The sequence below is a fragment of the Phyllostomus discolor genome, chromosome 6 (genome assembly GCF_004126475.2).
Source record: "Phyllostomus discolor isolate MPI-MPIP mPhyDis1 chromosome 6, mPhyDis1.pri.v3, whole genome shotgun sequence".
Lineage (NCBI taxonomy): Eukaryota > Metazoa > Chordata > Mammalia > Chiroptera > Phyllostomidae > Phyllostomus > Phyllostomus discolor.
The window spans coordinates 132,788,310-132,815,313 of record NC_040908.2 but is presented as its reverse complement, the minus strand read 5'-3'; the positions used below and the strand labels follow the sequence as shown (position 1 = coordinate 132,815,313).

Below are 27,004 nucleotides of genomic sequence, written 5' to 3'. Positions count from 1 at the left end.
TGTGGCATTGTATGTGGAGGAGGGGTCTGAGAGGGAACAATGCCACTTACTCAGCTCTGGGCTGGCTTTCAGTCACTTCCTCTGCTACCCACAAGCAAATTGGGCCTTTTTGGTGCTAATTTCCCTCTGGGTGGGTTTGTGTACATTTTAGGACCCTGTGGGTCTCTCCAACAAACTCTCCTATGAGGCTGGGAGTTTCTCCTGCAGCCTCAACCCTCACAGGTTTTTTTCAGTCACAGGTTTTGAGGCTTTATTTCCCCATGCTAGAACCCTGGGTTGCGTGGTTTGTCTCGCCCCCCAGTTGTTCCTCCCTGTTTATCCACACACAAATGTGGGACTGCCCATCTGCTAGCCACCTCACCCACCCCAGTCCTCCAGCTGCCGTCTTGCAGTGAGTCCTCTCCACCCTGGGTGTCTATCTCCACCCCTCCAACTAGTCTAGATAAGTGTTCCTTTAACTCCTTGGTTGTTGGACTGCCATAGAGTTTGATTTTCTGGCTATCCTGGTTAGTTTTTGTTTTTAAATTTATTGTCCTTCTTTTGCTTATGGGAGGAGACAAAGTATATCTACCTACACCTCTGTATTGGCTGGAAGTCTCTATATACTTTTTCTGCACATTCTTACTTTTAATGCCTTGTTTCCCTGCATATTTTATGCATTTCTGACAATGCACTGCTCACTTTCCTTGAGAATTTATCTGTGGAAATTACATGAAGCCTTAGAATATTTGAATTTACTTCTCACAGTCACTTGGGAACAATCTGCATTTTCAAGATTTCTCAGTCCACATACGTAGAATATTACATTAATTTAGAGTTAAACAAAACTAAATGAGTATTCTTATGATTCCTAATCTATGACACTATGGAAAAGTCAAAACTATGAAGACAGTGAAATGGTTAGTGGTTGCCAGTGGTGGGGATGGAGGAAGGGATGAAAACCAGGAGGATTTTTAGGGAAGTAAAAATACTTTGTATTTTCCATAACAGTGTATATACGTCATCATATTTTTGTCCAAATCCAGGTAATGTATAATGCCAATAGTAAAAAATATATGTAAACTATGATTTTGGATAGATTATGACATGTTAATGTAGTTTAATCAATTTAACAAATGTAATACTCTGGTGGGAGATACTGACAATGGATGAAGCTATGCCAGTGTAGGAGTAAAATATATATAGGAGACCTCTGTACCTTCCTCTCAATTTCATTTTAAACTGTTCTTTTAAAAAAGTCTTAGTAAAACCTTTTTAAACAATTTTTACAATAGTCAAGATTTAGAAGCAGCCCAATTAAACAACGATGGGACATTTACACAATGGAACACTACTCAGCCATAAAAAAGAACAAACCTTTACCCATCATGACAGCACGGATGGACCTGGAGAATTGGAGAATATTATGCTAAGTGAAATAAGCCAGTCAGAGAAAGGCAAATACCACAGGATTTCACTCATATGTGGAATCTAATGAATAAACTAAACTAACAAGCAAAACAGAGACAGACTCATAGAGAACAGGCTGACAGTTCTGGACACAGGGGTGGGAGGCTAGGGTGTGGAGGGACCAAGAAAAAAGGGAGTCATGGACATGGACAACAGTGTGGTGATTGCAGAGGAGAGGGAGGTGGGTGGAGGTGGAAGAAAGTATAGGGGGATAACTGGTAATGGAAAAAATACAATAAAAAAAGAAAAAGAAAACTCCTTTGAGTACTCTAAAGATTCCACACAAAAAGTTAGAATAAACAAATTCTGGAAAGCTTCAGAATATAAAATCAACGCATCAACCAGTAACATTTCTACATATTAACAATGAACAATTAAAATGAAATTAAATAACAACTCCATTTAAAATTTCATTAAAAGCATACTTAGGGCCCTGGCTGGTATGGCTCAGTGGATTGAGCACAGGCCTGCAAACCTAAGTTACTGGCTCAACTCCAGGTCACATCGATGTTTCTCTCCCTCTCTTTCTCCCTCCTTTCCCCTCTCTCTAAACATAAATAAATAAATACTTTTAAAAAATACTTAAGAATAAATTTAACAAAAGAGGTGAAAGACTTGTGCACTTGTAGTAAAAACTACAAAATGTTTCTGAAAAAATTAAAACACAACTTAAAAGACATCCCACGTTAATAGACTGGAAGGCTTACTATTGCTAAGGTGTCAATACTACTCAAAGCAATCTATGGATTCAATGCAATTCCCATCAAAATTCCAACAATGATTATACTAAGTGAAATAATTCAGGTGCAAGAAGATATTAAGAAATACTGTACAATTCCACTTATATGAGGTATTTATAGTCAAATTCATAAAAACAGTAGAATGATGGTTACCAGGGGTTGAGGAAGGGAGAATTAAGAATTATTAATTAATGGGTGTGGAGTTTCAGTTTAAGAAGATAAATTTCTAGAGACAGATGGTGGTGATGGTTGCACAATAATATCAATATAGTTAACACCACCAAATTGTATACCTAAAAATGGTTGAAATGTTAAGTTTTATGTTATGTATATTTTACTACAATAAAAAAGAAAACAATATGAGGGCCTTCTTGTGGTTGTTCATTCCCAGGGGAAATTTATTTTATCCCTCCCCCAGCACCTTTGTGCCAAGGTCAAGGTGGGCATCCCATCTCCATGGCCATCTTTATTTCTCATTTACCCTTACACTGAGGAGGTAGCATTTTGTGGCTTCAGCTTTATGCAGAGGTTTCCTATTAGATTCCTGACTTTGGACAGACCCTAGGTTTTTAACTCTTGAGTCTAGCCATACCTCACAGAAACAAATGTTCAAGATCACTAAGGATAGTTAGAAACTATTCAAGTGAAATCTGTTTTTATTTTACTTGCTTACCTCTTAGGATTCCTACTGAAAGGGAGCAAAATATGCCACCCCAAAATATGCCACTTTGGCATACTATTTTGACTTAAAGGTATTTGAAAATAGCCAATGCAAGGACACTCTGACCCTCTTTCATCCCCTGCTGAAAACAGGAGATATATCTCCTATGTGACAAGTACCTTTCCCTGTACCAGGAGGGCAAAAGGCAACCTTATCACCAGAGATAGGGAATTTAGAGCCAAGAAGGCTGTATAAACAAACCTTATTACTTCTTCACTAATTTATTAACCCAAGCCCAAACCCCTTTATCTTGTCAATTATTCTTTATTATTTCTTTGTCTCGTAGGTATAAAAGATTCCTATTTGGTCACTTCTCTGAGTCTCATATTTCCATGGTGCTCCTGTATCTACAAATTAAATTTGGTTTTCTCTTGTTAATCTGTTTTACATCAATTTAACTACTAGATCAGCCAAAAAACCTAAAAAGGACAGGAAAAATGTTCCTCCCCTATATTATTTTTTTCTTTTTCTTTTTTTTTTTTTTTTTGAGTATCAGAGAGTTTCCTTACTCAATGACTCCTTTCAATTGTTTCAATTAGAATTAGGGGCTCATTACATAATGGAAGTGGCACTTACTGTATTATGGTATTTTCTGTGTACTAGCTAAGTGATCTGGAGCTGGTTAATTCACCCCTCTGCCTTAGTTCCCAGCTCCAAAACAGGATCCTATTACTTACTTCACAGGGATGTTGAGACTAGCACATAGTGAGAACTTGGTAATTATTACATCTTACAATAATAATACCTCCTTTCTGATCCTGGGTTACATTTCTTTATTGTCTTTTTTTAACCACTGATACTGACATTTCTTATTAATTAATTTATTTATTAAATTTACTGGAGTGACACTGGTTAATAAAATTATATAGGTTTCAAGGGTACACTTCTGTAATACATCATCTGTATAATACATTGTGTGTTCATCGCCCCACATCTCCTTCCACTACCACTTATCCCCTCCTTTACATTCTCCTACCTTCTGATAGAGAATTTAAGCATCTTTTTTGTTAGTATTGATTGGTGACTGAAGGTGAACAGTTTGCTTGATTTGGCTCCATGTTTTTCAAGACTTTTCAATATGCTGGTTGATAAGAAGTATTTACCTACATACATATTTAAGGTAAGGTGAAAATTATGCCAGGATAACTTTGAAAATTTCTTTTTAAAGTCACAGAAGTAAAATTTTTTAATTCATGTTTTGTTTTATATCAGTAAAAAACTTTCATTGAAGGTTAAAGCTCAAATGTTACTTTTTGAAGGCTTTCCTGACTCTCATTCTGGAAAGGGTTAGTTGTTCCTTCCAAAATGCTCCAATGGTACGGTACTTTATTTATACCTCTGCTATATATCACCTTCCACACTGAATTGTAATCCTTTATTTACATTTTCTCTCTCCATTAGTGTGTGATCTCCTTGCAATACAGACCCTGAACTTGTCTTAGTATCTCCAGGGCCTGGAATATATAAAAGGGAATTTGTGAATACATGTTAACTCGGACAAACTAATTTTTACCACTTGCCTACAATAACTTTTTAAATATTTGGAATGTGCTCTCTCTCACATATTCTTTTTGTTGTTCCTTTGATAAATAATTCCATCCAATTTGAAAAGTTCTATTCTCCATACACTTACCTCCAAACAAGAGAAGCAAACTGCAAACTATGGGGGCGGGGGACTGACAAATTCACCAGGAAAGTGAGATTTTTAATACTCTCTCCAGTCACTGATGGCTCAAGAAGATAAATAAATTGGTGAGGACACAGAAGCTCTGACAAGAACAACCTTTATCTACCAGACAGCTAATAAATATTCTACCTAACAATTAGAAATACACATTATTTTCAAGAACATAAAAACATTTATGAAAACTGATGTCAGGCCATCTTCCTTGCTCACAAAGCAATTAAATCAGAAATCAACAACAATAACATAACTAGAAAACCTGCAATTAATTATAAATTTTTAAAAATTTTCCTAAACAACTCATTAGTCAAAAGAAAAATCAAAACATACATTAGAAAATGCTGAAGACTGAAAAATAACAATCCTACACAGAAAAAGTTGATATTCAATTAAAGCCATATTTAGAAATAAGTATATAATTTTAAATGCTACAGTGAAAGAGCTCTAAATAAATTAACATCCCAATCACTAAGTTAGAAAAAGAATAAGAAAATGAACTCAAAGAAAGAAAAAAAAAAAGGTAAGAGCCAATATAAAATAGAAAACAAATACCAATATAAACAGCCAATTTTCTGAAAAGATTGAAAACAAACTTTTAGTGAGGCTGATTAAAAAAACAAAGAAAAAAAGGTATAAATGATATTAGGAATGAAAAAGTAGACATAAATGCAGATGCCAAACCGATTAAAGATAATAAAAAGATATTATGCACTAAGGAAATAAACTTGAAAAATTACATTAAATGTCTAGAAAAATACAACTTAAAGTTTTCAGTCAAGCAAATTCATCTCTAAATTGTTCAAAAGATTTAATACAATTGCAATCAAAATCCCAACAAGATTTCTTGTGGAAATTGACAAACCTATTCTCCAATATATATAGAAAAGCAAAGGTCCAAAAATAACCAACACACTATTGAAGAACAATAACAAGATGAGGGGGACTTACTTAATATTAAGTCTTATTATAAAGCTATTATAATTAAGATAGTGTTGTATTAACATAGGATACATAAACTAACCAATGAAACATGAGCGCCCAGATACAGACTCATACATATATTGAAACTTGATATATGACAGATGTATGCTGATAAATGGAGAATAAACTTTTCAATAAATTATGTTGACATTAGTAGATATCCATATAGATAAAAAAGATTAGATCTCTACATCACATCATACCTATAAATGAATTCTAAGTCAATAAAAAACATTTGAAAGGAAAAATTTTTAAACTTTGAAAAGACAATATAGGAGTATATTTTATGACTTCTAGTAGGGAAGGGCTGTATAAACAAGACACAAGGAGTCTTAAGGAAAAATAAAGGAAAAGAAAAGTAAATTTGACATTAAAATGAAGAACTTCAGTTATCAAAAGATACTATAAAAACTGGAAGGTATTTGCAACCCAAATACCCAATAAAAGATTAACACCCAGAATATATAAAGAACACATGAATTATTATTAAAAGGGCAAAAGACATGAGTAGGTAGTCCCTGAATAATAAATGTAGTCGATAACATAAAAAAATACTGACTTATTAGTAATTAAGAAATTCCAATTAAATTCACAAATAAATATCAAACAGACTAACAAAAATTAAAGTCAGTTAACAATAATCAAGGAGGGCGCTCTTATTCACTGCTAGCAAAAATATAAATGGTACAACAATCTTGAAAAACAGCTCAATTTTCTATAGTGTCCTGGTTTTTATTGTTACATGTATGGGTTGAACTATGTCCTCCAAAAAGATATGTACTGGAAATGTGACTTTATTTGGAAACAGGGTCTTTACAGAAGTAATTAAATGAAAATTTGGTTATTAAGGACACAAAGACCAGCAGAAAGAGGGAAGAACTGTGAAGAGACATACTGAGAATGCCATGTGAAGATGAAGGCAAAGATAGGGGTGACACATCTACAGGCCAAAAAAAATGCCAGAAATTGCCAGCAAACCACAGAAGCTAGGAGACAGGCATAAAACACGTTCTCCATCACAACCCTCAGAAAGAACCATACTCGGGGACACCTTGATCTCGGACTTTTAGGCTCCAGAAATTTGAGACAATAAATTTCTTTTTTTTAAGGAACCCACTTTGTGGTACTTCATTACAGTAGTCCATGCAAATTATTACAGCAGTTAATGCAAATTAATACTTTCTAGTTACAAATTACCACAAACTCAGAGGCATAAAACAAGACAAATTTATTATCTGACAGTTCTGTGGGTCAGAAGTCTGACTTCATAGGTCTCACTGGACTAAAATCAAGGTGCTAGCAGGGCTTTATTATTTCTGGGAGCTCTAGAGCAAAATCAGTTTCCTTGCCTTTTCTAGAGTCCAGAGGCTGCCTGCTTTCCCTCGTTCCTGGCCTTCTTCTTCCACTGTCACAGCCAAAGGTAGACTGAGTCTTTCTCACATTGTGTTACTTCAACCCGACTTCCACTGTCACATCTCCATCTCTGACCTCTGTCTCTCTCTTCCACTTTTTAAGGACCCTTATGATTACTTTGGGTCCACTCAGATAATTCTGGATAATTTCCCCATCTCAAGGTCCTTAAAAATCTCACATGCAAAGTCCCCTTTGCCAAGTTAGGTCACATTCACAAATTCCTGGGATTAGAACTGGGACATCTTTGGAGAGACATTATTCTGACGACAGTATACAGTGTACAGTTAAATATGAACATACCTTGCAACTCAGCAATTCTACTTTTGGATGTACACATGCACCGGAAGACATTTACAAGAATTTTCATAGCACCATTTCACAAAATAGCAAATCACCCAAGGGTCCATGAACCGTGGAATAGATAAATTTTACTATGGTCATACAATCAAACACTATACAGCCCTGAAAAATGAACTACAATTATCCACATCAAAATGGATAAATCTCAGAAAAGTCAAGAAAAAAATTACAGAATTCATATACTATGATTCTATGAACGTTCAAAGCAGGCAATACTAACAACAAATTATTGAGATTATTTAGGAATACATTTGTGGGTGGTTATATTTATATAAAAAAACAAACAAACACAGAAATGAATAGCAAAAAAAAATCCAAATCAGAACAGATGTGTTCCCTCTGAGGCAGAGAGAAAGGGATGTAAAATAGGGTTACACATGGAACTTCAAAGGAAATGGGTGGTGAGTACACGACTCTTTTTTCCTTTATTTTCTTCCTTAAACTATATAAAATAAACATATGTACAGTCTTTTATGTTTGAAATTTCTCACTTAAAATTTAAATGCTAACTGAATAAATTTAAAATATGCTGAATGCATGTTATATGAAGTGTAAGGAAGAAGTAGCCAAGCAATGTATTGTAGCAGATGGAGGAGGGAAAATCTACAAAGATTAGAAACTTCTTAGGGTAAATCAATATAGGAATAAAAGTTCTAGGTCATAAAAGAAAAAGACAGTGGAGAATATACTCCTCTGCCTCAAGTTCTAAGACTTTTAATAATCAAATAAATATGGATCAGCTTTTAAATAATAAGGTATACACCAACCCAATATTATAAACTGTCAGAAACTACCCACAGACAGAACACACATCTCCTAAAGTTTTGCTTGGCTAACACAGTTGTTCGGTTTGTTTTGTTTAAATTGAATGTTTTTAGGCAAAGAAGGCAATAGTCAGCTGACTTTCATTCTTCTTACCCTCCCCTTCTTCCTCAGCATATGACATAAATATGTGATGTGGCTTGCGTCTGAAGGCACTTAAGCTTGACACCAGCTGCATCCTGACAAGTCACTCTGAAATAACTACATTAGGGAGCAAGTTTATCTTCAAGGTCATTTATAAACTTGTGATTCCATGAGTCCCTCCTACCTCTCACACTTTCCCCTCTCCGTTACACCTTTACCCACCAATTCCTTTAACCAGAGATGTCATTTATCAGGCAATTGGCAAAATTAATTTACAGCATTGGAAAACCATGGCTGTAGGTACTTATGTTCTTATGGAAAGTATAGGTGGACTAATAGTCAGGACCTAACTTGGTTTTAGTCCCTGTATCCCAAATATCTCACAGAATAACCTAAAAACAATATTTTTATCTCTCTGGAGTTAATTTCTTTCCCATCTATAAAATGAGCAGATTTCAACTAGATGAACTCCAAATCTATCTCTTCAGTATCTATACAAACATAGTCAGGTTAAAATAAATGTGTTCAGCAAATACAGATTCTTCTTGTTTTGGTTGGGGTATAGGAAGAAAGGGGAATGTGCTAGGGAAACAAGCTGACTTGGTAATTGCAAGAGAAAAGAAAAAAGAGAATCAGATAAAGGCCTGCCACTGAGGAGGATAAAACGTCTGAGGACAATGGAAGTAAACTGTCTAGTTTTATTCATGACTGGCCCTATTTACTTTCTACTCAGTGTGAGAAAACATAAACTATGGAGATGTTACTATTTCATGAGATATAATGAAAATCTTCTATCACACATCACATGATCTGTCAACTTACTTTCAAATATGGTCAATCCTGCTATATTGGAGTTTTGCTCTCAGTTTATATATTAATTTGAGTATCATCATACTGTCTAAAGACTTCTTAATCTAATTTGTTCCTTAAAGGAGATTTCAAACAGTGTGAACGGTAAAGCAAGAGAAAAAAATCAAGTCAGTAACAATAAGCAGTCCACCAACAGCTACAGCCACGATGGATGCAGGGAGAGAATGTTCCAGAAGTCCAAAATGGCTTATTAAAAAAACAAAACAAACAAAAATACTAAGATCAGGTTATAAAGGACTTTGCAAGCAAGTTTCAAGATCATTGTCCACTTTATCCTATGGACAATGAAAAACCATAAAAGGTTTTAAAAACAGAGCAAGTGATTTGATCAAATCTATGTTTTTGAACAATAATTCTAATGGCAGAGTACGTACAATATTTACAAAAACATCATTAAAAATATTATGAAGGCTGATATTTTACCATAATATTAACATGTAATTAGAATGAAACACTCATTGAAACCACAAAATAAATTTCACAAATAAAACTGTTCTTAAATTCTTAGTGAGGTATGTCTTACAAATTCCTTAAGGGGCTAAATAATCACTTAAACTTTAAAATCATTTTTAGACACCTTCATACTCCATGTGTATACCTTTTTCAAATAAAATTAACACTTTACATAGTATTTATGGGCTTTAAGGCCACAGAATTTTAAAATATTTACCTAACCATTTAGAAAGTACTTAGCATTTTAGGTATAGAAAAATATCTCACATACTAACTTAAGACTTTCAAAACCTCTCATTTAGCTAGTCTATCACAAACAAAATGATCTGGCTGAATACTTCATTACAGAATATACAAATAAAATGGCATAGAAATATAACTTGTTAAATTCTGGTCAAAGCCATCTATGTAGACAATTGATTTTTTTTTAAACTTCCTATTAGTTTCAGCTGACTCTTGGCAACTATACTACAAACTTAAGTGCTTCTTTCCATTAACCCACCAAGGCAGAACACAGTCAGTAATAACTAGATTTAAACTTTAAATCTCTAAATGCTTTTACCAACAATATATATAAAAAAACTTAGTTAAGAACTGACATATATATAGCATTTATACAACTACTATAAATCTAATTATGAAAATCAAATGTTTTACAAACATATGCCATTACTGTTCAACCCAGTCCCTAACATAACATCCCAAAAGTTAAAAAAGTATTTTAAATCTACTCTCAATTTAAAATATTTACATTGACATGAGTTTTAATTGTTTTTCAAATATGTTTAGAAAATTTTTAAGGAAATAAAAGTATAATTTTGTCACTAATCAAAAAATGAACCCACAAATAACTTCTAGAATTCTCTATTCAAAAAATACAGAATATTTGCTCATCTTTTCCAACCATTACACCTTGGAAAATATCGGTTAGCAGGATCAACATTCAACAGTTAAGTAAAACTTCAAAAACTAGTAATTTGTGATATTTTGTTTATACTTTTATTTATCATTACAAAAAGTATAAACTAACCAGAAGAAATGAATTTAGAATTGGAAGGTATTACAGAATTCATCTATTGGGACCTCTGATTTCACAGGATACTGAGACTCAGAAATTCACTGATTTTTCCAAGCTTACACAGCAGAACCAAGACCTTACTCTCTATCCTCTGCCTATGAATCCAGCGCATTTTCCCCCTCTATCAGGTTTTACTCAACATCTTTCTGTCTCCCCTTACTTTCTGAAAAAGTGAAGTGACTTTACACTTGTCATATACAAAATTTAGCACTTTGAAAATGAGAAAGTCTCTTGATCCACTTCCATAAAAGCACTGGTTTCATCTTCATTTCTTTAATATAATATACATGCACACAAAACCAGAGACCCACTGTTAAACCTCAGAAATAAGCATAAGCAAAAAATCTCAGTACAATCTTTGTTACATTAAAAATATGTACTAGTTTTTGCAATACAAAAAAAATATGTACTAGTTTTTGGTAATGCAAAAATAATATTATTTTATATCACTGAAGATTAAGTAACAACGTATGAACATTTACAATATTAGTATATGTGTAAGACCCCCAAAATGGTCCTATTTCATAATGGAATATAAGAGTTTTCTGCAACGAGATGATATTCCATTTTTAAAAGCGCAAATTGTATTTTCTTCTAATACAAATAATCAATGGAATAACAGTGCACTAAGGTAAAGGTTGAAAAAGGTTGCTATAATGGAAAAAGCACCACACTAGGATTAAGAAAAACAGGAATCTTCAATTTACAACAGAACAGCCACAGCTGACTACACCAACAGATTACATTTAAAACATGTTAAAATGTAATGGTGTGAAATTAGGAAAATTACCTACAAATGTGATGAGACTATGCTAAAACATTTTTCCAGTGTTAAAAAAAATGCAGTCTCTTCATTTACAATCAACGGTTAAAAGCTATGCCATCCTAAGGAAACAGTTGACAATTACTGTACTCTACACTTAACCTCATAACAATTTTTCTTCTGATACGCACTTTCCTAAGCACTGTCTATTATCACTGGCAGTTAAAAGAGAAAACAAAAGACATAGCATTTTTTGAACAATTTTTTTCAAGTATTTAGCCAAATAACTACAGACCACAAAAGCGGCTTCTGAAAACATTGTTCAAGAAGCAAAGTATAGTCTCACTGGAACACCACAGGGTTAGTGTTAAACATGTCATGAAATCAATGTAGTGGTTTGTCAATTATTTTGAAGAGAAGAGAGCATCAAATGTAGTAAGAATAAGACAGTTTTTACATATACTGGATCCCAGTGTAAAACCTATCACTAAAGTCTGAAAAACAATGGTATAAACTCCTCCTCTCTTACATAGAACCTCTACACTCATCCTTTTAGTTGCTTAAAACATGTTGAAAACTGAAAAATCTAGTTTAAGATCTCAGCACTGCCACTTACTAGATGTGTGAAGTTGGGTAACTGCTAAAAAACTCATATTGCTCATCTCTAAATTAAGTTAATGTCACCCATCATACAGAGTTCTTGTGAGGATTTAAGGAAACATATGTAAAGCACTTTGCACTTAGTAAATGCTCAGTTAACTGTAGCCACACTTGATGAGTTTCCTGGTGATATAGAACAGGTAAGATTTCCCAAGACTATGTAAAGATAGAGGCTCCTTCCCTGATGATGATTTCAGTTCCTTTTAAAAAACAAAACCATGTAAAACTACAGAGAAAAAAAAAAACTGGAAATGCTTTTGGCATCTTTCCAGACATAAGTTTAAAGGTTAAATTGTTACAACATTCTCCTCATTATGCAACAAATATACACTACCATGCGTTAGTCTGTGAAAGATATTAGCCTATACTGCTAGAATTTGGGGTAAAGATTTCTTTAAAATTACTTCCAACAGTCTTTCCATCTAAACAAACAAGACTCAGTTCCAAAGCTCATCCATATTTACAAGATCTCAAATTCTTCCTCTCAAATACCAAGAATAATAAGACCACACTGCTTAAAATTCATTCATTCTAATGGCTGTATGTTATCTTTAAGATACCACCATTGCAACAGATGAACGGCACAAAAAAGATGTACATCAGAATATGCCAAAGTGGGAATAGTCAATCTATGAAACCGCACATAATTCATTCTTCTGAGAACTCACCTATTACACAGTCTTTAAAAACTTCAATATAGTCTGCTATTTCACAAGAAGTACTTCTGTATTTCTAAAAAGCTTCCTGTATTTTAGGAATTCTTTCCAGAATAAAACTCTTTTTTCCCACCCTGGAAGTTAGCATGCTTTCAAATAGGCGAGTTCAACTAAGGAACTGAAGCGGTAAAACTGCACTCCCTTAGCAAACCTTGCTTTCTGCTAACATACCTGTTCTCTGGAAATGCAAGGCAACGAAGGTCTCCTGAACATTTTGCAACTTCCATAGTAACTGGCCGAAGTTTCTCCGAAAGAAACACAGCTGGACCTCCTGCGGGGTCTAATCACAGGCACTTTTTCTTCCGCGGTACTGGACAACCGAGGATGATGAGGAGCTTCCCTGATTTGAAAAAAGTTATCCAACCCCAGGGCCAAGAGGCAGCCAGCGCCCCCGACCAGGCAAGCCAGCAGGGGCCGCAGGGCTGAGGGCAGCGACCCGAGGCTAGTGGCGGAGACCCACCAGACCGAGCTGGAGAAGAGCAGCACCAGGATGCTGTGCTGCAGCCTCACCCTGTGCGCGAGCGTCAGCAAGCCCACACAGCTCAGCACCAAGAACAACCTGCCCGTCGCCGCCGGGGGCGTGTGCGGGGCCAGAGCCCCTATGTCTTCGTCCCCGCAAGTCCAAGACCACCACTGCCACACCAAGAAGTCCCCCAGGTAACAGCATGCGGGCAGCGCCAGCAGCCACCAGGAGCCGCCGCCGCTGCTCCGGCCGGCGTTGGGGCCCCGCTTGGCCCGGGTCAGGAAGCAGGTGAGGAAGAAGAAGGCACAGGCGATGCTGAAGAGGGGGCTGAGGCTGAACGAGCAGACACGCAGCAGGGTCCACAGCCAGGCAGCCCCGGCAGCCCAGCTCTCGGTCCCGGAGCCGAGCAGTAGGGCGAGGACAAAGGCAGCTAGGGCGCCCAGCGCGAGGCGCGCCCCGGTGAAGGGGGAGCGCCGCGGCTGCTGGGGGGAGGCTGGCGGCAGCAGCAGCTCCACGTTGCAGAAGCGGCAGAGGTGGAAGAAGAAGCCGCGCGGTGGGTCCTGCCGCAAGGGGCTCACGCAGCTCTTCACGTAGCCGTTCCTCATACTCTCAGGGGGTAAGCCGGCCCCGTCCGGTGGCTGCGGGTACCGCATGGCTTTGGAGTCTCGCTCGTCCCTCCTCATGGCCGGGACCGGGGGTGGCCGCGGGGCTAGCACGCCCTGCTCGGACTTCAGCGGCCACTGGCGCTCCCTCACCCCCTGCCCCTGCGCTGCGGGCGCCCCCCGGCTCCGTAACGCGTCAGGGCTGCGCCCGCCGCCGCGGCCCGGGGTCCCCACCGCGCGGGCGGAGGAGCAGCGGGATCCGTGACATACTGGCTGTGGAAAAGGGCCGAAGGGGCTTCTCCTTTTCCCTCAGGCACCTCTCGGGACCGGAGACTCGTAGCTGCCTCCCAACTCCCGCGGGCTGCAACAGTTACCTCGCGGCCCCAGCCCGGTCCGTTGGGCGCGCGAGCGGCTGGCGGGCGCTCCTCCCCCGCGGCTGCCCTGGCCGGGCGCGCGCCCCGCCCGCCGCCCGCGCGCGCCCGCGCCTCGTCCCGCCGCTGCCTGCCAGCCCGGCCGCCGGCCACGGATGCCTACCGGGACCGCAACGCCTCAGTGTGCCGGAACAGGGAAGCGGCCAGGGCTAGGAGAGACGGGTGGGGTCCTCTTCGCACAGAAGGGGCAGGCCCACCATGCTGGAACCCCCAGCACGCAAGTTCCCTTTGAGGGTAAGTCACAGACACCCTGCCTAGCTCCCTCAGGTCACTGCTGGAGTCAGGTAAAGAGTGTTTGTGGTCCCCAAGGGAAGTGCCTAGAAGGTAAACCAAGTTGAGGGGAGAGGATGCAGTCGCAGGTTCAGGACGGGCCCTTGGACATCCGCCACAGAGCTGTGACCTGATAGGGCCAGCAGCCACCACTACGTGCATGGAGAAGAAACCCTCATCGCTGTGGCAAAGTCTGCCCTTAACAGCAACGTGGGCCACACAGCAGGCCCAGGACCCTTGCAGTGTCTGTTAGGGAGGACCGTGCACGTAGTGGGAGTGTTCTCCGGGAGCATCCAAGTAGATATTAGCCAGCTTGTCTTTCTCAAGAACCACCTTCACAGGCGAGGAACTAACATCCTTCTGCTTCGTACCCTTGCCCTGTATACGCAGTAGTTTACAGCCGTATCCCACACTCAGTAAGCATGGGAAAGTTGTGCTGTCGCGAAATTATGTCCACATCGAAGACTTTTTCACTGTAACAGCATGTTCTAGAGATGGGACATGGGAGAATTAGGAGGCATGTCCAAGACCATTGCCCAATTTGGATCGGTGCCAAGAAAGAAGCCCAATAAGACGCGATCTGTGAATTACTAGTGAAATTAGCAACGTGTAGAAAACACTGACCTGAAAGAGGGGAGAACTTTGCTGAACCAAGAGCAAGGGACTGCTCTGGAATCTAACCAATCATAACTGCCTTAGAGAGCGAACTGTTTCCCTCTACCAAAACTCTCCTTCAACTTCATGACAGGGTTGCATTGCTCAAAGAGCTAATTCCACATTTTTCCAGGGACATGAGAAACCTTACTGTGTGGTAAATCCCACGAACAGGCCCATTTTTCACCAATTAATCTCTGCCCACAGCCATGACCTAAAACAGACCGTTTTCGTATATGGTCATAGTTCATGTACATGGCTGAAATCACTGAGAAATTAGCACAAGAATTTGACCAAGATGGAAAAAGACCAGAACTCCCTTTCCTTTTCTGCCTCATAAACGAAAACATATTTAATAACATTTTCAAATTGATTACTCAAATGCTTGTCATAAAAGGTAAAAATCCTAAGGGTCTTTTTCCACCATGACAATTAAAAAAAGTTTTTTAAAATCTCATTTTAACAGAACTCAGCAAATACATTCTTAAAACATGTGCAGAACTCATCATTACCAATAAAAGATTAAAGTAGGAAACTTAATGGATACATCTTGAGCTTATACAAAAGGGCATGACAAGTGTAGCATGAACATTACTGAATTTGCTCATAAATTCTCATAGGAAATAAGAAATTGACTTGAAAATTAGAACAAGCCGCCCTGGCTGGCGTAGCTCAGTGGATTGAGCGTGGACTGTGAACCAAAGTGTCGCAGGTTCGATTCCCAGTCAGGGTACATGCTTGGGTTGCAGGCCATGACCCCCAGCAACCGCACATTGATGTCTCTCTCTCTCTTTCTCCCCTTCCCTCTCTAAAAAGAAATAAATAAAATCTTTTAAAAAATCAGTTTAAGAATGTTTAAAAAAATTAGAATGAGTCCAGAATAAAGTTGTTTTTTTAAAACATTGGATTGTCATCTGAGGTAGGATAGGCATAGTAATAGAAACAACAGTGGGCTAGAAATCCATTTCACAGGTTCTAGTCCTGGCCCAGCTAGCCATTCATGCCTTGCTTAAGCAAGTCACATAACTTTTATAGGCCTCACTCTTCTCAGATGTAAAATGAAACAATTTAGTTTTGATGACCTTTAAAGTCACTTCTAGTCTTAAAAAGTTATGGTTTATGAACATAGCAGTACATATATCCTTTCAAATTAATGTTTTGGATATATATATATATATATATATACTCAGAAGCAGAATTGCTGGTTCATAAGACTGTTCCATTTTAATTTTTTGAGGAATAGCCATACAATTTTCCATACTGGCTGCACCAGTCTGCATTCCTACCAATAATGCAGGAGAATTCCCTTTTCTCCACACCCTCATCAACACTTGTTTTTTTGTGCCTTTGTTGATGATAGCCACTCTGAAAGGTGTGAGATATCTCACTGTGGTTTTAATTTGCATTTCTCTAATGATTAGTGATGCCAAGCATCTTTTCATGTATCTGTTGGCCATCTGTATGTTCTCTTTGGAGAAGTGTCTGCCCATTTTTTAATTGGATTGTATGGTTTTTTGGTGTTGTCTGAGTTCTGTATAAACTTTGGATATTAAACCCTTATAAAATGTATCATTGGCAAATATCTTCTAGTCAATAGGTTGTTTTTCATTTTATTGATGGTTTCATTTGCTGTGCAAAACCTTAGTTTGGTGTGGTCTCTATGTTCATTGCAGCGTTATTTACAATAGCCAAGATATGGAAGCAATTGAAGTACCCATCAATAGATGAATGGATAAAACAGTTGTGATACAGCCCTGGCCAGGTGGCTCAGTTTGTTGGAGCATCCTCCTGTACACCAAAAGGTTGCAGGTTCCATCCCCAATCATGGCACATAACCTAGGTTGCAGGTTTGATCCCCATTTGGGGCACATACAGGAGGCAATTGATCGATGTTTCTCTCTCTTTTCCTTCCTCTCTAAAATCAACAAACTTACCTTCACGTGAGGATTTGAAAAAAACAGTTGTGGTACATATATACACAGTGGAATATTACTCAGTCATAAAAAAAGCAAATGAAATCTTGCCCTGGCTGATGCGGCTCAGTTGGTTGGGCACCATCCTGCACAGTAAAGGGTCATAGGTTTGATCCCTGGTCAGGGCACATTCCTAGGTCACAGATTTGATCCCTGGTTGAGCCACATACAAGAAGCAACTGATCAGTGTTTTTCTCTCACATTAATGTTTGTCTCTTTTCTCCCTTCCTTCCTCTCTCTAAAAATAAATAAAATCTTTTAAAAAAATTAAATCTTAACCATTTGCTACAATATGAGTGAACCTGGAAGGTATTATGCTAAGTATAATAAGTCAGAGAGAGACAAATACCTTTTGATTTCATTTTTATGTGGAATATAAAAAACAAAATAAATGAACAAACGAAACAGAAACAGACTCATAGATGCAGAAAACAAAATGATGGTTGCCAGAGGGGAGGAGAGTTGCAGGACTGAGGAAAAAAGGTGAAGGCATTAAGAAGTACAAACTGGTGGCTGCAAAATAGTCATGGAGATGTATAGCACAGCATAGAGAATATAGTCAATAATATTGTAATAGCTATGTATGGTGTCAGGTAGATATTTATATTATTGGGGAGACCGTTTTGTAAATTATGTAATTATTTAACCACTATGCTGTATACCTGAAACTAATATGAAATAATATTGAATGTCAAAAACATCTATAGTTCCTGTATGTCCAAAATATAGGGGTGAGCAAAGTATATTAATAATAAATATATAATAATTAATAAATAATTATAGAATTATTTATTAATAAAGAATAAACTCTCATGTACTGACAACTGTATACTAGTTTTGCCCACCACTGTATGTAGGCATCCTTCGGATCCATGTTTCAGATTGCCAAGAGCAACCTTTGTATTGTTTGCACCACCAAACTAAAGCAAACTCTCAATATTGACAAATAAAAATAAAAGGATTTATATCAAAGGACTGTTGTCTGGAAAATAAAATGCAAAGCTCTCTTTATACTTCCCAGTTCTCCCTTACCCTTGTTTCAGCTCTCTTCCCATGTCTCTATAAGGGGAAACCCCAGCTTTTTAAATTACCTATATTTGGAGTACATCCTGCTGAACACCAACTTCAGCACCTGAGAGGATTCTAAAATAAAATGTTAAGGACGTGACCAAAGGCCATCAGTTTATTTAACTAAAAATATGCACAAAAAGAATGAGCTAGCTATGTTTATAGCAACTCCCTTCTCTGTTTATAGTCTTTGTCAAAGATTATTAGTAGACTGCATTTCTTAGTGTTCAGATTATTTAATTATTCTTTTGCCAGAGTTAAACAACTAATAGAATTACTTAGCCCTTGCCTTTAGGTCTGAGAATATATTACCAATGTCTGTCGTGAAAAAAAGACCTGAAGTCATAGCATACATTTGACTTTCCTCAGTACTTTCTACCCAGCCGTTTACCTGATTTTTCCTTCCCCCACATTTTAACCCATGATCTCTGCACTGGAATCATTCTCCCAGTGTGATGATCCATGACATGGAAACCTAGAATTTACCACCCAGATCCCAAGGATTCTGGTGCAATATAACCCCTGCATAGTCCTGTGTTCTAATAACGAAGTCCTTGCCCTCAAGCTCCAAAGACCTATTTTCCCCATGTGCTCCAGTTAATAGCATGAAAATTTTGTTTTGTTCTCCATTTTAGGTAACCGTACCAATAAACTGGCAATGCCTCTCATTAATTGTAGAAGGACTAACACCCTGCCTAGGTCCTTCCAGTCTTAGAGCGAAAAGCTCTGCCCCTAAATACTAGTCTTGTAGCTAAGGACCCCATTGACAAACATTCTAGATGTCACTCCCTTCCCATGTGTCTGACCTTACAAATGCCAATTGAGAGGTCCTGTTACTGGGCTCAACCCAACTGTTAGAACACTCTTTTCCTCATCTGAGACCTCTGGTGCTCAACATTGCTGAATTGGAAATTGCCCTCTCTGTGACTTCCCTTGTTTTCTTCTTGAACCCTCATCCACAGAGAAGCCAAAATAACAAATGCACCTCATAATAGGTCTCAGATCTTCTTCCCTAACAGCCCTAACTTCTGCTAAGTGTAACTCCTCATCCTTATAGTTGTGTTTCCAAACTTTTGTTTTAAGGAAGATAGGATTATTTCACCCTGGCTGGTGTGGCTCAGTGGATTGAGCTCCAGCCTGTGAACCAAAGGGTTGCTGGTTTGATTCCCAGTCAGGGCACATGCTTGGGTTGCAGACCAGATTCCCTGGTAGGAGGTGCATGAGAGGCAACCATGTTTCTCTCCCTCCCTTCCTCTCTGTCTAAAAGTATATAAGTAAAATCTTTTTAAAAAAGAAGAGGAAGATAGTATTATTTCTTATATGTAAAATCCAAACATAAAGAAAATCCATTTCTAGAACAGTATTCCCAGAAATTCCCTTCCAAAATTAAATATTTTTAAATGGATCAGAAGCTGCATGTTTGGTGACTCTATTATAGTTATTGCAGAATACAAGTAGGAATGGGTGGTAGTGAGGGTAGGATGCGGGACAGGACTCGGCCCAGCCACTATCACTGTCCCATCCATGATCAGGCCCATGACTCCTCAGGATGGTTTATGCAACAGCATCTAAAGATTTGCTCAGAGCAGTTGAAAAGCCTGAGAATAATAGTTACCAGCTCTTTAAGAGCTTTTTTAAAATTACTGTTCCTATTGAAGTAGAGGTGCCTGGGCCCAGGCCTAAAAGTAGGCAGGTCCCTGGCATCTCCTTCTCTGACCCAAAGCCTCTTTTTGGAACCCTTGGGCAAAAAAAAAAAAAAAGAAAGAAAGATTTTAAACTTCTGAAATGGAGCATAAAAAGTAGACTTGAATTGGATTTGGGAAAATGCTTAGAACTGAGTACTCTTTCTAAAGAAATTTTTCGGAATTCAACAAATTCAGCCTTAATTTCTCAGGGATAGTGATTTAGAGCAGTCTGAAAAATTTTAAATATCAAAGTTTTAGGAACAGCCAGTAAATTCACCAGTTTTGTTGAGATTACAAATTCTTAAGACTAGAGACTTTCCTTAAGATAAGGGAAAACCTGAAAAGCTTTTGAAAGAATGAAAGAATTAACATTGACAATCCCTCATTTGAAAATAAAAACAGACTGGCTTTCTTTTCTCTGGTATAGAAAGGATCCTTCTATTTTCTGTGTGCAGTGGCAACTCCATTGCCTAAGTGTATTAACAATAGCTATTTCCCTTCCAACTAACACTCATCTCAGAATTTGAACCTCTGACTCATTGTTTAGTTCATCTCAGTAATATTTATTGAGTGCTCACTATCTGCAGAGCACTGAGCTAGATGCTACTTAGAACATTAAAAAACTGTTAAGTTCTTTAGAACTATCTTCCTCAAGGGCAACTTTATGTGGGAGATAGGGCAATGCACACAAGAGACTATTTGATAAAAACTGTGGGGAACAGTGCTTCAGAACTAGTAAAGAAGAGAATTGCTCTTTTCCCATCTCCCCACTGTCCAGCTGTCTCAACAGTTTGTTCCTCCTTCTCTCCCAATTCCAGTTCTCTCCCCTGTGTCCATCTGGACAGCTGTCTTCCTGTCTCTCTCTTCTCTCCCTCCCTTCTCTCTTTCATCTCTATGTTTAATTCCCTCACTGCTTTTCCTCAATTGTCCTATGTACCACTCCTCTCCACCAACATTTAATCTCTCTCCCTTAATGAATGTGTTCATTCATTCAGTATTTATTAGGTGCCTGGTATTGTGCTGGGCACTGTACTAGCTGACAAGGAAACAATGATGAAAGGTGTGGTTTCTGCCCTTCAGAGTTTATAGTAAAAGCTAGAAAAGTAAAAAGATTACTAGAACCCAGTATGATAGAAGCTATAATGTAGATGCAAGTAAACTCAGCATACTCTGGAAGCTCAGATGAGGGACCCCTAACTCAGACCAGGGAGGGAGTATCTGGTATGGAGTTGTGCTGTTGAGAAAGATTTTTGGGCTTGGAATTAAAAGTTGAGTAGAAGTTACCTAAATAAAGTAGGGAGAAAAGATAACCTGGGCACAGGAAGTAAGCAAGCACAAAAATCTGGAGGAATGCAATTATGGTGCATTTGGATAATTTCAAGTGTCCTGTGGCTGGAGCATAAAGTATGAGGTAGCAAAGAAAAAAAGTATAAGGTAGGAGGAGGTTGGAGACATGGTATGGTCCTAATATGGAACCTGAGTTTATTGTTACTATTTGTTAGATAAAGATGTATGTTGTTAAAATTTTTCTTTATTTACATGACTACCTTTTCAATATACGCTTTGAACACCAGAATTCTTATTCAATCTCAGCTCAATCGCCATGCCATGCTTAGCAGATTATCTTTAGTTAATACTCAAAAAAAATTGTGTTTGTATTTCTCAAAACATTTTTAATAAATCAGAATTTTTAGTTGTATGTCCTTTGATTTTTTTTTGCTTTAGGCCATGAATTTTAATAAAAACACCTAACATATAATGTAATAAAAAATTTTTCCAGATTATTGAAAAATATTTTTCTTAACATCCATTTGCACAAAATCAGTAAAAGAACCCTTTCTCTTAAGTTTAAAGAAAACATTATACATAAAATAAATGTTTAAGAGATGTGTGGGTGAACTTATTTTTAATTCAAGTGATGGTACCTGGATTTCTTTTGCTATGAAAGAGTATATTCTACTACTTTAAGAATTTTTCCTTTAATATCTCTAGTTTTCTGAACAACAGTTGCATCTATGCCATAAATCCACTATATTTTTTAAAAAAGCAGATAAAAGTATTACATCTATAACTGCTAATCTGAAAAATCCTGAATTTTTTGTATTAAACCTAAAACCTGAACCTTGAACAATAAACAGCAATGCAAACTCTTTCCAAGTTTTCCTGCTCCCTCCTTAGACAAGCAGTAGTTTCTTCAGCTCTGACTATCCCAGCAGATCTGAAGGATCACAGCCACTACGGTGGCAGCCTACCGTTGACACTGAACTTGTGGTTAATTGTGGAGTTCTGCCACAAAACCACCTCACTACCACAAGCTGGATTCTTGCCCAGGAGAACGACAAACTGCCAGACCAAGCAATATACAGGAGTTAAACTGCCTTTTACCCCGGACAGCAGTCATTTCTAGATTCCAAATGGAGCCAGAAGCAAGGAACACCAAAGAAAAATTTAGAAGTATGCTTTCTCCACTAAACCTAGTTAGGATGTTTCACATTGTTCTGCAAGAGAAACTCAAAAATATTCATCCAATTCATCTAGCATCACCAATAAATATGAAAGTATTCATTGGAAAAATTTTAAAAATAAGCATTGGGATTAGAAATAAAATTATAGTTATATTACTGTTAACTACTAGTGAGCCATCTGCATATGATCATTGCAAATAGGAGTAAATAATGTGTCTTTGTGTGTGTTTCTATGCTGTACACAGCAGCATGGCAGCTCTGAGAACTGTATTTGAAAGGCACGCAGCACACTGTAAAGGAAAAAAACTTTAGCAGCAGTCAGATCTAGTTACCCTTTGTAGCTGTGTGATCTTGGAGGTTACTGACGTCTCATGTTACCTACCTCACCTACAAAATGGGGATAACAATGTCCACCTCATAGGGTTATTGTTATGAAATTAATATGTAAAATGACTACCAATGATTAGGTACTTAGTGAATGCAAATTTAGTTTATTCTTACACCCTAATCCTCTCTCTTATCCTTCCCCATCCTTTCAGGACTTTCCAGGATCCTATCAATTATGAGTTTTTCCAAGGAGACCCCCAGGTTATATCATCTGTTCACCTTGGTTTCAAGGCTTGCTTTCAAAGCTATTTTGTTCAACTAAGTTTTTGTCTTCTTATCTATGTAATCAAATAGGTAAATTAGCAGCTCTCTTTCATCAACAAGGCAAATGCTACAGAGATTTTAATGTGTACTGTGAGTGTAAAAAAATTAATACATTAATTTTTAAAGGAATGGCTGCATATCAGTATCATAATTTTGTGGGCCTACATATCTTATATCTCATTCTGCTGAAAAGGTGTTGATTTTTGTGCCTATATGTGGTAACATGGAGTAACAGGGAAAAAATCAAACCTTAACAACCAATTTTGTGCATAGTGGCATTAAACATAGTGAAGACAAGAAAATATCTGTCCTCGCAAAAAATTTATTCATTCATTCAGCATGTGCCAACCATTGCCTTAGATACTAAAAGTACAAATATGAATAAGATATAGTCTCTGCCCTCAGTTTGGTAGACGAGAAAATATGTAAACAAGTGCAGTGTGGTATGAAATGCTCAAATATAGCTCTGACCAAGTACAGTGGTGAGACAAATAGAAGTTCACAGAAGAAAGATATTAGCCTGGGTATTAAAAAATAAATAGAGGTTTCCCGGGTAGACAAGAAGGTAGAGAGCATTTCACACAAAGGGTACTATTTGCAAAGACACAGAGCCATGAAATAGAATGGACATTTCTGAAACTGTAATCAGGTTGATATGACTTGGGATGGAGGGAAGAAGGGTATAGGGAAATGAGGCTGGATGGATGGGTGGAAGTGAAATCATGAGGAGCCCTATAGGCCTTCCTGAGCAGCCAGGAATTTATTCTGGGAATGATGAGGAATGGTTAAAGGCTTTTAATCAGGGAACAGACATGACCAATTTCTTTTTGGCATGCCTAATTTTAATTGTGTATTTCAAATTTCAGTGATGGTACTGCATGAAGAGTAGTTTGGAAGAATATGAAACCAAAGCCAGGAAAATCATTTAAGAAACCATAATAATAGGCCAAATGAAGATAGAGTTCTGTAAGGCAAGCATAGTATATATGGAAAGGAAGGATTTAATTAATATATAGCAACTACAGAGCTCTGATCAATTCCATAGAGGGAAAAAGGGGAGGAATGCAAAGGGAGTTGCCTAAGTCTAGCTTGGTTGACTAGAATATCTTGTAATCATTAACCAGGATAAGAAGTACTAGAGAAGTCATTGAGAGTAAAGATTATGACGTTTCATTTTGAACAGGTTGAATCCAAGTTCAGATGTTTCTTGGCATTTGGATATATGAGTCTGAAGTTCCAGAGAGCAGTCTAGACCAGAGAGTTTGGAAGCCTAGGGTGGAACCCTGGGAGGAAAACGAGACATGCCCCAGAAGAGTATGTAGTATGAGAGGAGGATCAATGTCTGAACTCTGAGGAATACCAACATATAAAGGACAGGGAACAAAGAGTTGCTCAAAAGGATGACTGAAAAGAAAGTGGCAAAGTTAGAAAGAGAATCAGGCAAGAGTGGTGTCATGTACCAAAATATCGAAGTTTTAAGAAGGGGGACAAAAACCGTAAAATACTACATTCTAAAAAGATAGGACAGGAAAGTATCTACACCATTGTCAACCTTAGGTAGAACAGTTGCCATGCTGAAAGCAGAAGCCAGATTACAGTGGATTGAGGAATGAATATTTATGTTAACATTAAGAAAAGTTTCATTCTAAAAAGTCTAGTCAGGAAAAAGCTTAACATTTAGTTTCATCATTATCTTTGTTTTAGGTAAAAAATAATAATAATTTAAATAGGTTACTGTAACAATATAAATACCACACACACAAACATACATTTTTTCCTGTATAAAAAATAATAATAACTTAGATCTAGGCATACCTAGGAGGAATGAAAATCATCAGGCGAGAAAATGGCACCATGGGAAGCTGCCTGCAGACCCTACCCAGGAAGATTAGGGTCTGGGGTTGGCTTATCCGGCATAACAGGAACCAGCTCTAGCTAATCAGACTCTAATACCCCAACCATAGGACAACTGAACGAGTCCCAAACTCTCTTAGTTGGCTCCACTTTCCTCTTAACCTCCCTCGTTGGCTCCATTTTCCCTCTTTCCTCCCCACCCCAATAAACCCTGCTCTCCTTAGCTCACTGTGTCCCTCCAGCTTCTTGAGCAACTCCAACCTAACAATAACTGATTTTCTTTCATGGAAGACCTATAGTTTCCCCTACATTTTAATAAGTAGGAAGTATAAACTAGCATTTATTTTGTATTCATAGTAGTGTCCTATAAATAAAGGAATAAAAAAATAAGACAGTGAGATTACAGATTCTGTATAATAAAGAAACAAATATCTGATATAGCACTGAGAGATTTTTTAACTAAGCAGTTATTATCCATCTTCAATAAGTAGTACAATCTTAGTCTGATTCTTTTTTTTTTTTTCTTGTATCCCTTTGAAGTTAGTGAGAAATCATTTTGGAAAAACTTGGATGATAAGATCATGTAAATGATCTTGTTAAACATTCTTTGTTTAATATCACAATATTTTCACCAGCTCTGGAAACAGTAAAGAAGTCACTAGTTTTAGTGAAAAGTAAGGTGTAGATTTATATATTTAGAGAATTTTTTAAATATCTGGTCAGATTTCAGACAAAAGCAAGTGTATTTAACATCCTTTTCCTGCTAAATAACCAGGATTCATTGCAGTGCAGCAGTTAACCTAACATCAGTCTTCACTAGAATTATGCTTGGACTATTCCCAGTGACAACTCTGTAGCCTGGTTTGGTGCTTTGGTAACTATATTAAATGTAAGTGCAAACTGTGAAAAATAACAAGAACCCTTATATAAATTCAAGGTTTTAATACTGTCTTTTGGGGCTGTGTAATCATGTTTAAAAGGATGACTGACATCTACTCTAATATGGGCAAGACTTTAAACAAATCAAAACTATGTTTTTTAAAACAGTAAACCTGGTGGGTATGGCTGATTTTATTCCTTACTTAGCGACCCTTCATTTTCACAGGTGAAAAGGTTTACATCAGATTTCCTCTCATTATAGCCTCTCAAATGTTGTCTGGACCAGCAACCCACTCTCTCTAAACAAATACCAGCCAACCAGGAAACCATGAAGTTTTATTGTGCTATAAAATAGACCAGACATTTCTAAACCTTCATAGGAATGAACCTGACTAAATCTTTACTAAAAATAATTTCAAAATAAACTGTAGGCTCCAAGTTTCCCCAACAATCAAAATTCCTTCATCCTTCATCAACCTCCTTCTCAAGATTTTTACTCTTCCAGAGCTATATCACAAGCAGTTTCTCTAGCCACGTATTCATAATAAGAACTAAACAATCCACTTCTGTTTGATTACTAGGATATGAGAGTCAAGAAAAATATTAGCGTCATTTCCTGCAAACATTTACATTTATCAGAATTGTTTCAAATTTTCCTGTACACTACTAACTCCTAAATTACAAGCTATACTTCTTGCAGTATATTCAATATCATGAGCATGCAGAGAGTGAATTTTGTAAAGAATTAAGCCAGATCTTCAGCTTGAAAATATAGCTCCCCTTTGATTTAATTTGACAAATATTTACTTAAGCTCTGTTCTAGGTACCCCCAAGGAATGTGTGTTGCATGCATGGGTATGTGTTGCACATATGTATGTTGCATATGTGTATGTGTTTGGGGTCAGATCAGTTGTCAAAGCTCAGTGGAGAACAAGGCATTCCCAAATAACTATAATGCAAATATAATAAGAGATAGCCAGATTGCAATGGGGATCAGAAAAGGTGACATGAAGTAGGTAAAATTTAAAGTAGATCTTAAAGAATGGGTAGGATTTAAAGATGATAGAGAAGGGCATTGAAAGGAAGGAAAAAGCATAAAAATGAAGAAAGTGTTCATGGAACTACTATTTTATCAGAACATGAAGAATGATAAAAATTTTTAAATTATGAAGAACCTATGTGGGGGGAGGGGAGGGCTGTGCCCACAGGGCCCCC

The 27,004-nt window shown here is 37.6% G+C and overlaps 1 protein-coding gene across 2 annotated transcripts in view; it reads right to left on the bottom strand.

Annotated features, from left to right (window-relative positions):
• Positions 1-14,292, bottom strand: part of PDE3B (phosphodiesterase 3B) — a 160,166-nt gene extending 145,874 nt beyond the window's left edge. For both annotated transcript variants that reach the window (XM_036029067.1, XM_028514287.2), the window contains exon 1: positions 12,966-14,292. In XM_036029067.1, the coding sequence (XP_035884960.1) occupies positions 12,966-13,940 (975 nt within the window). In that variant the 5' untranslated portion in view covers positions 13,941-14,292. The remainder of the gene's footprint in view (positions 1-12,965) is intronic.
• Between the last annotated feature and the right edge of the window lie 12,712 nt (positions 14,293-27,004).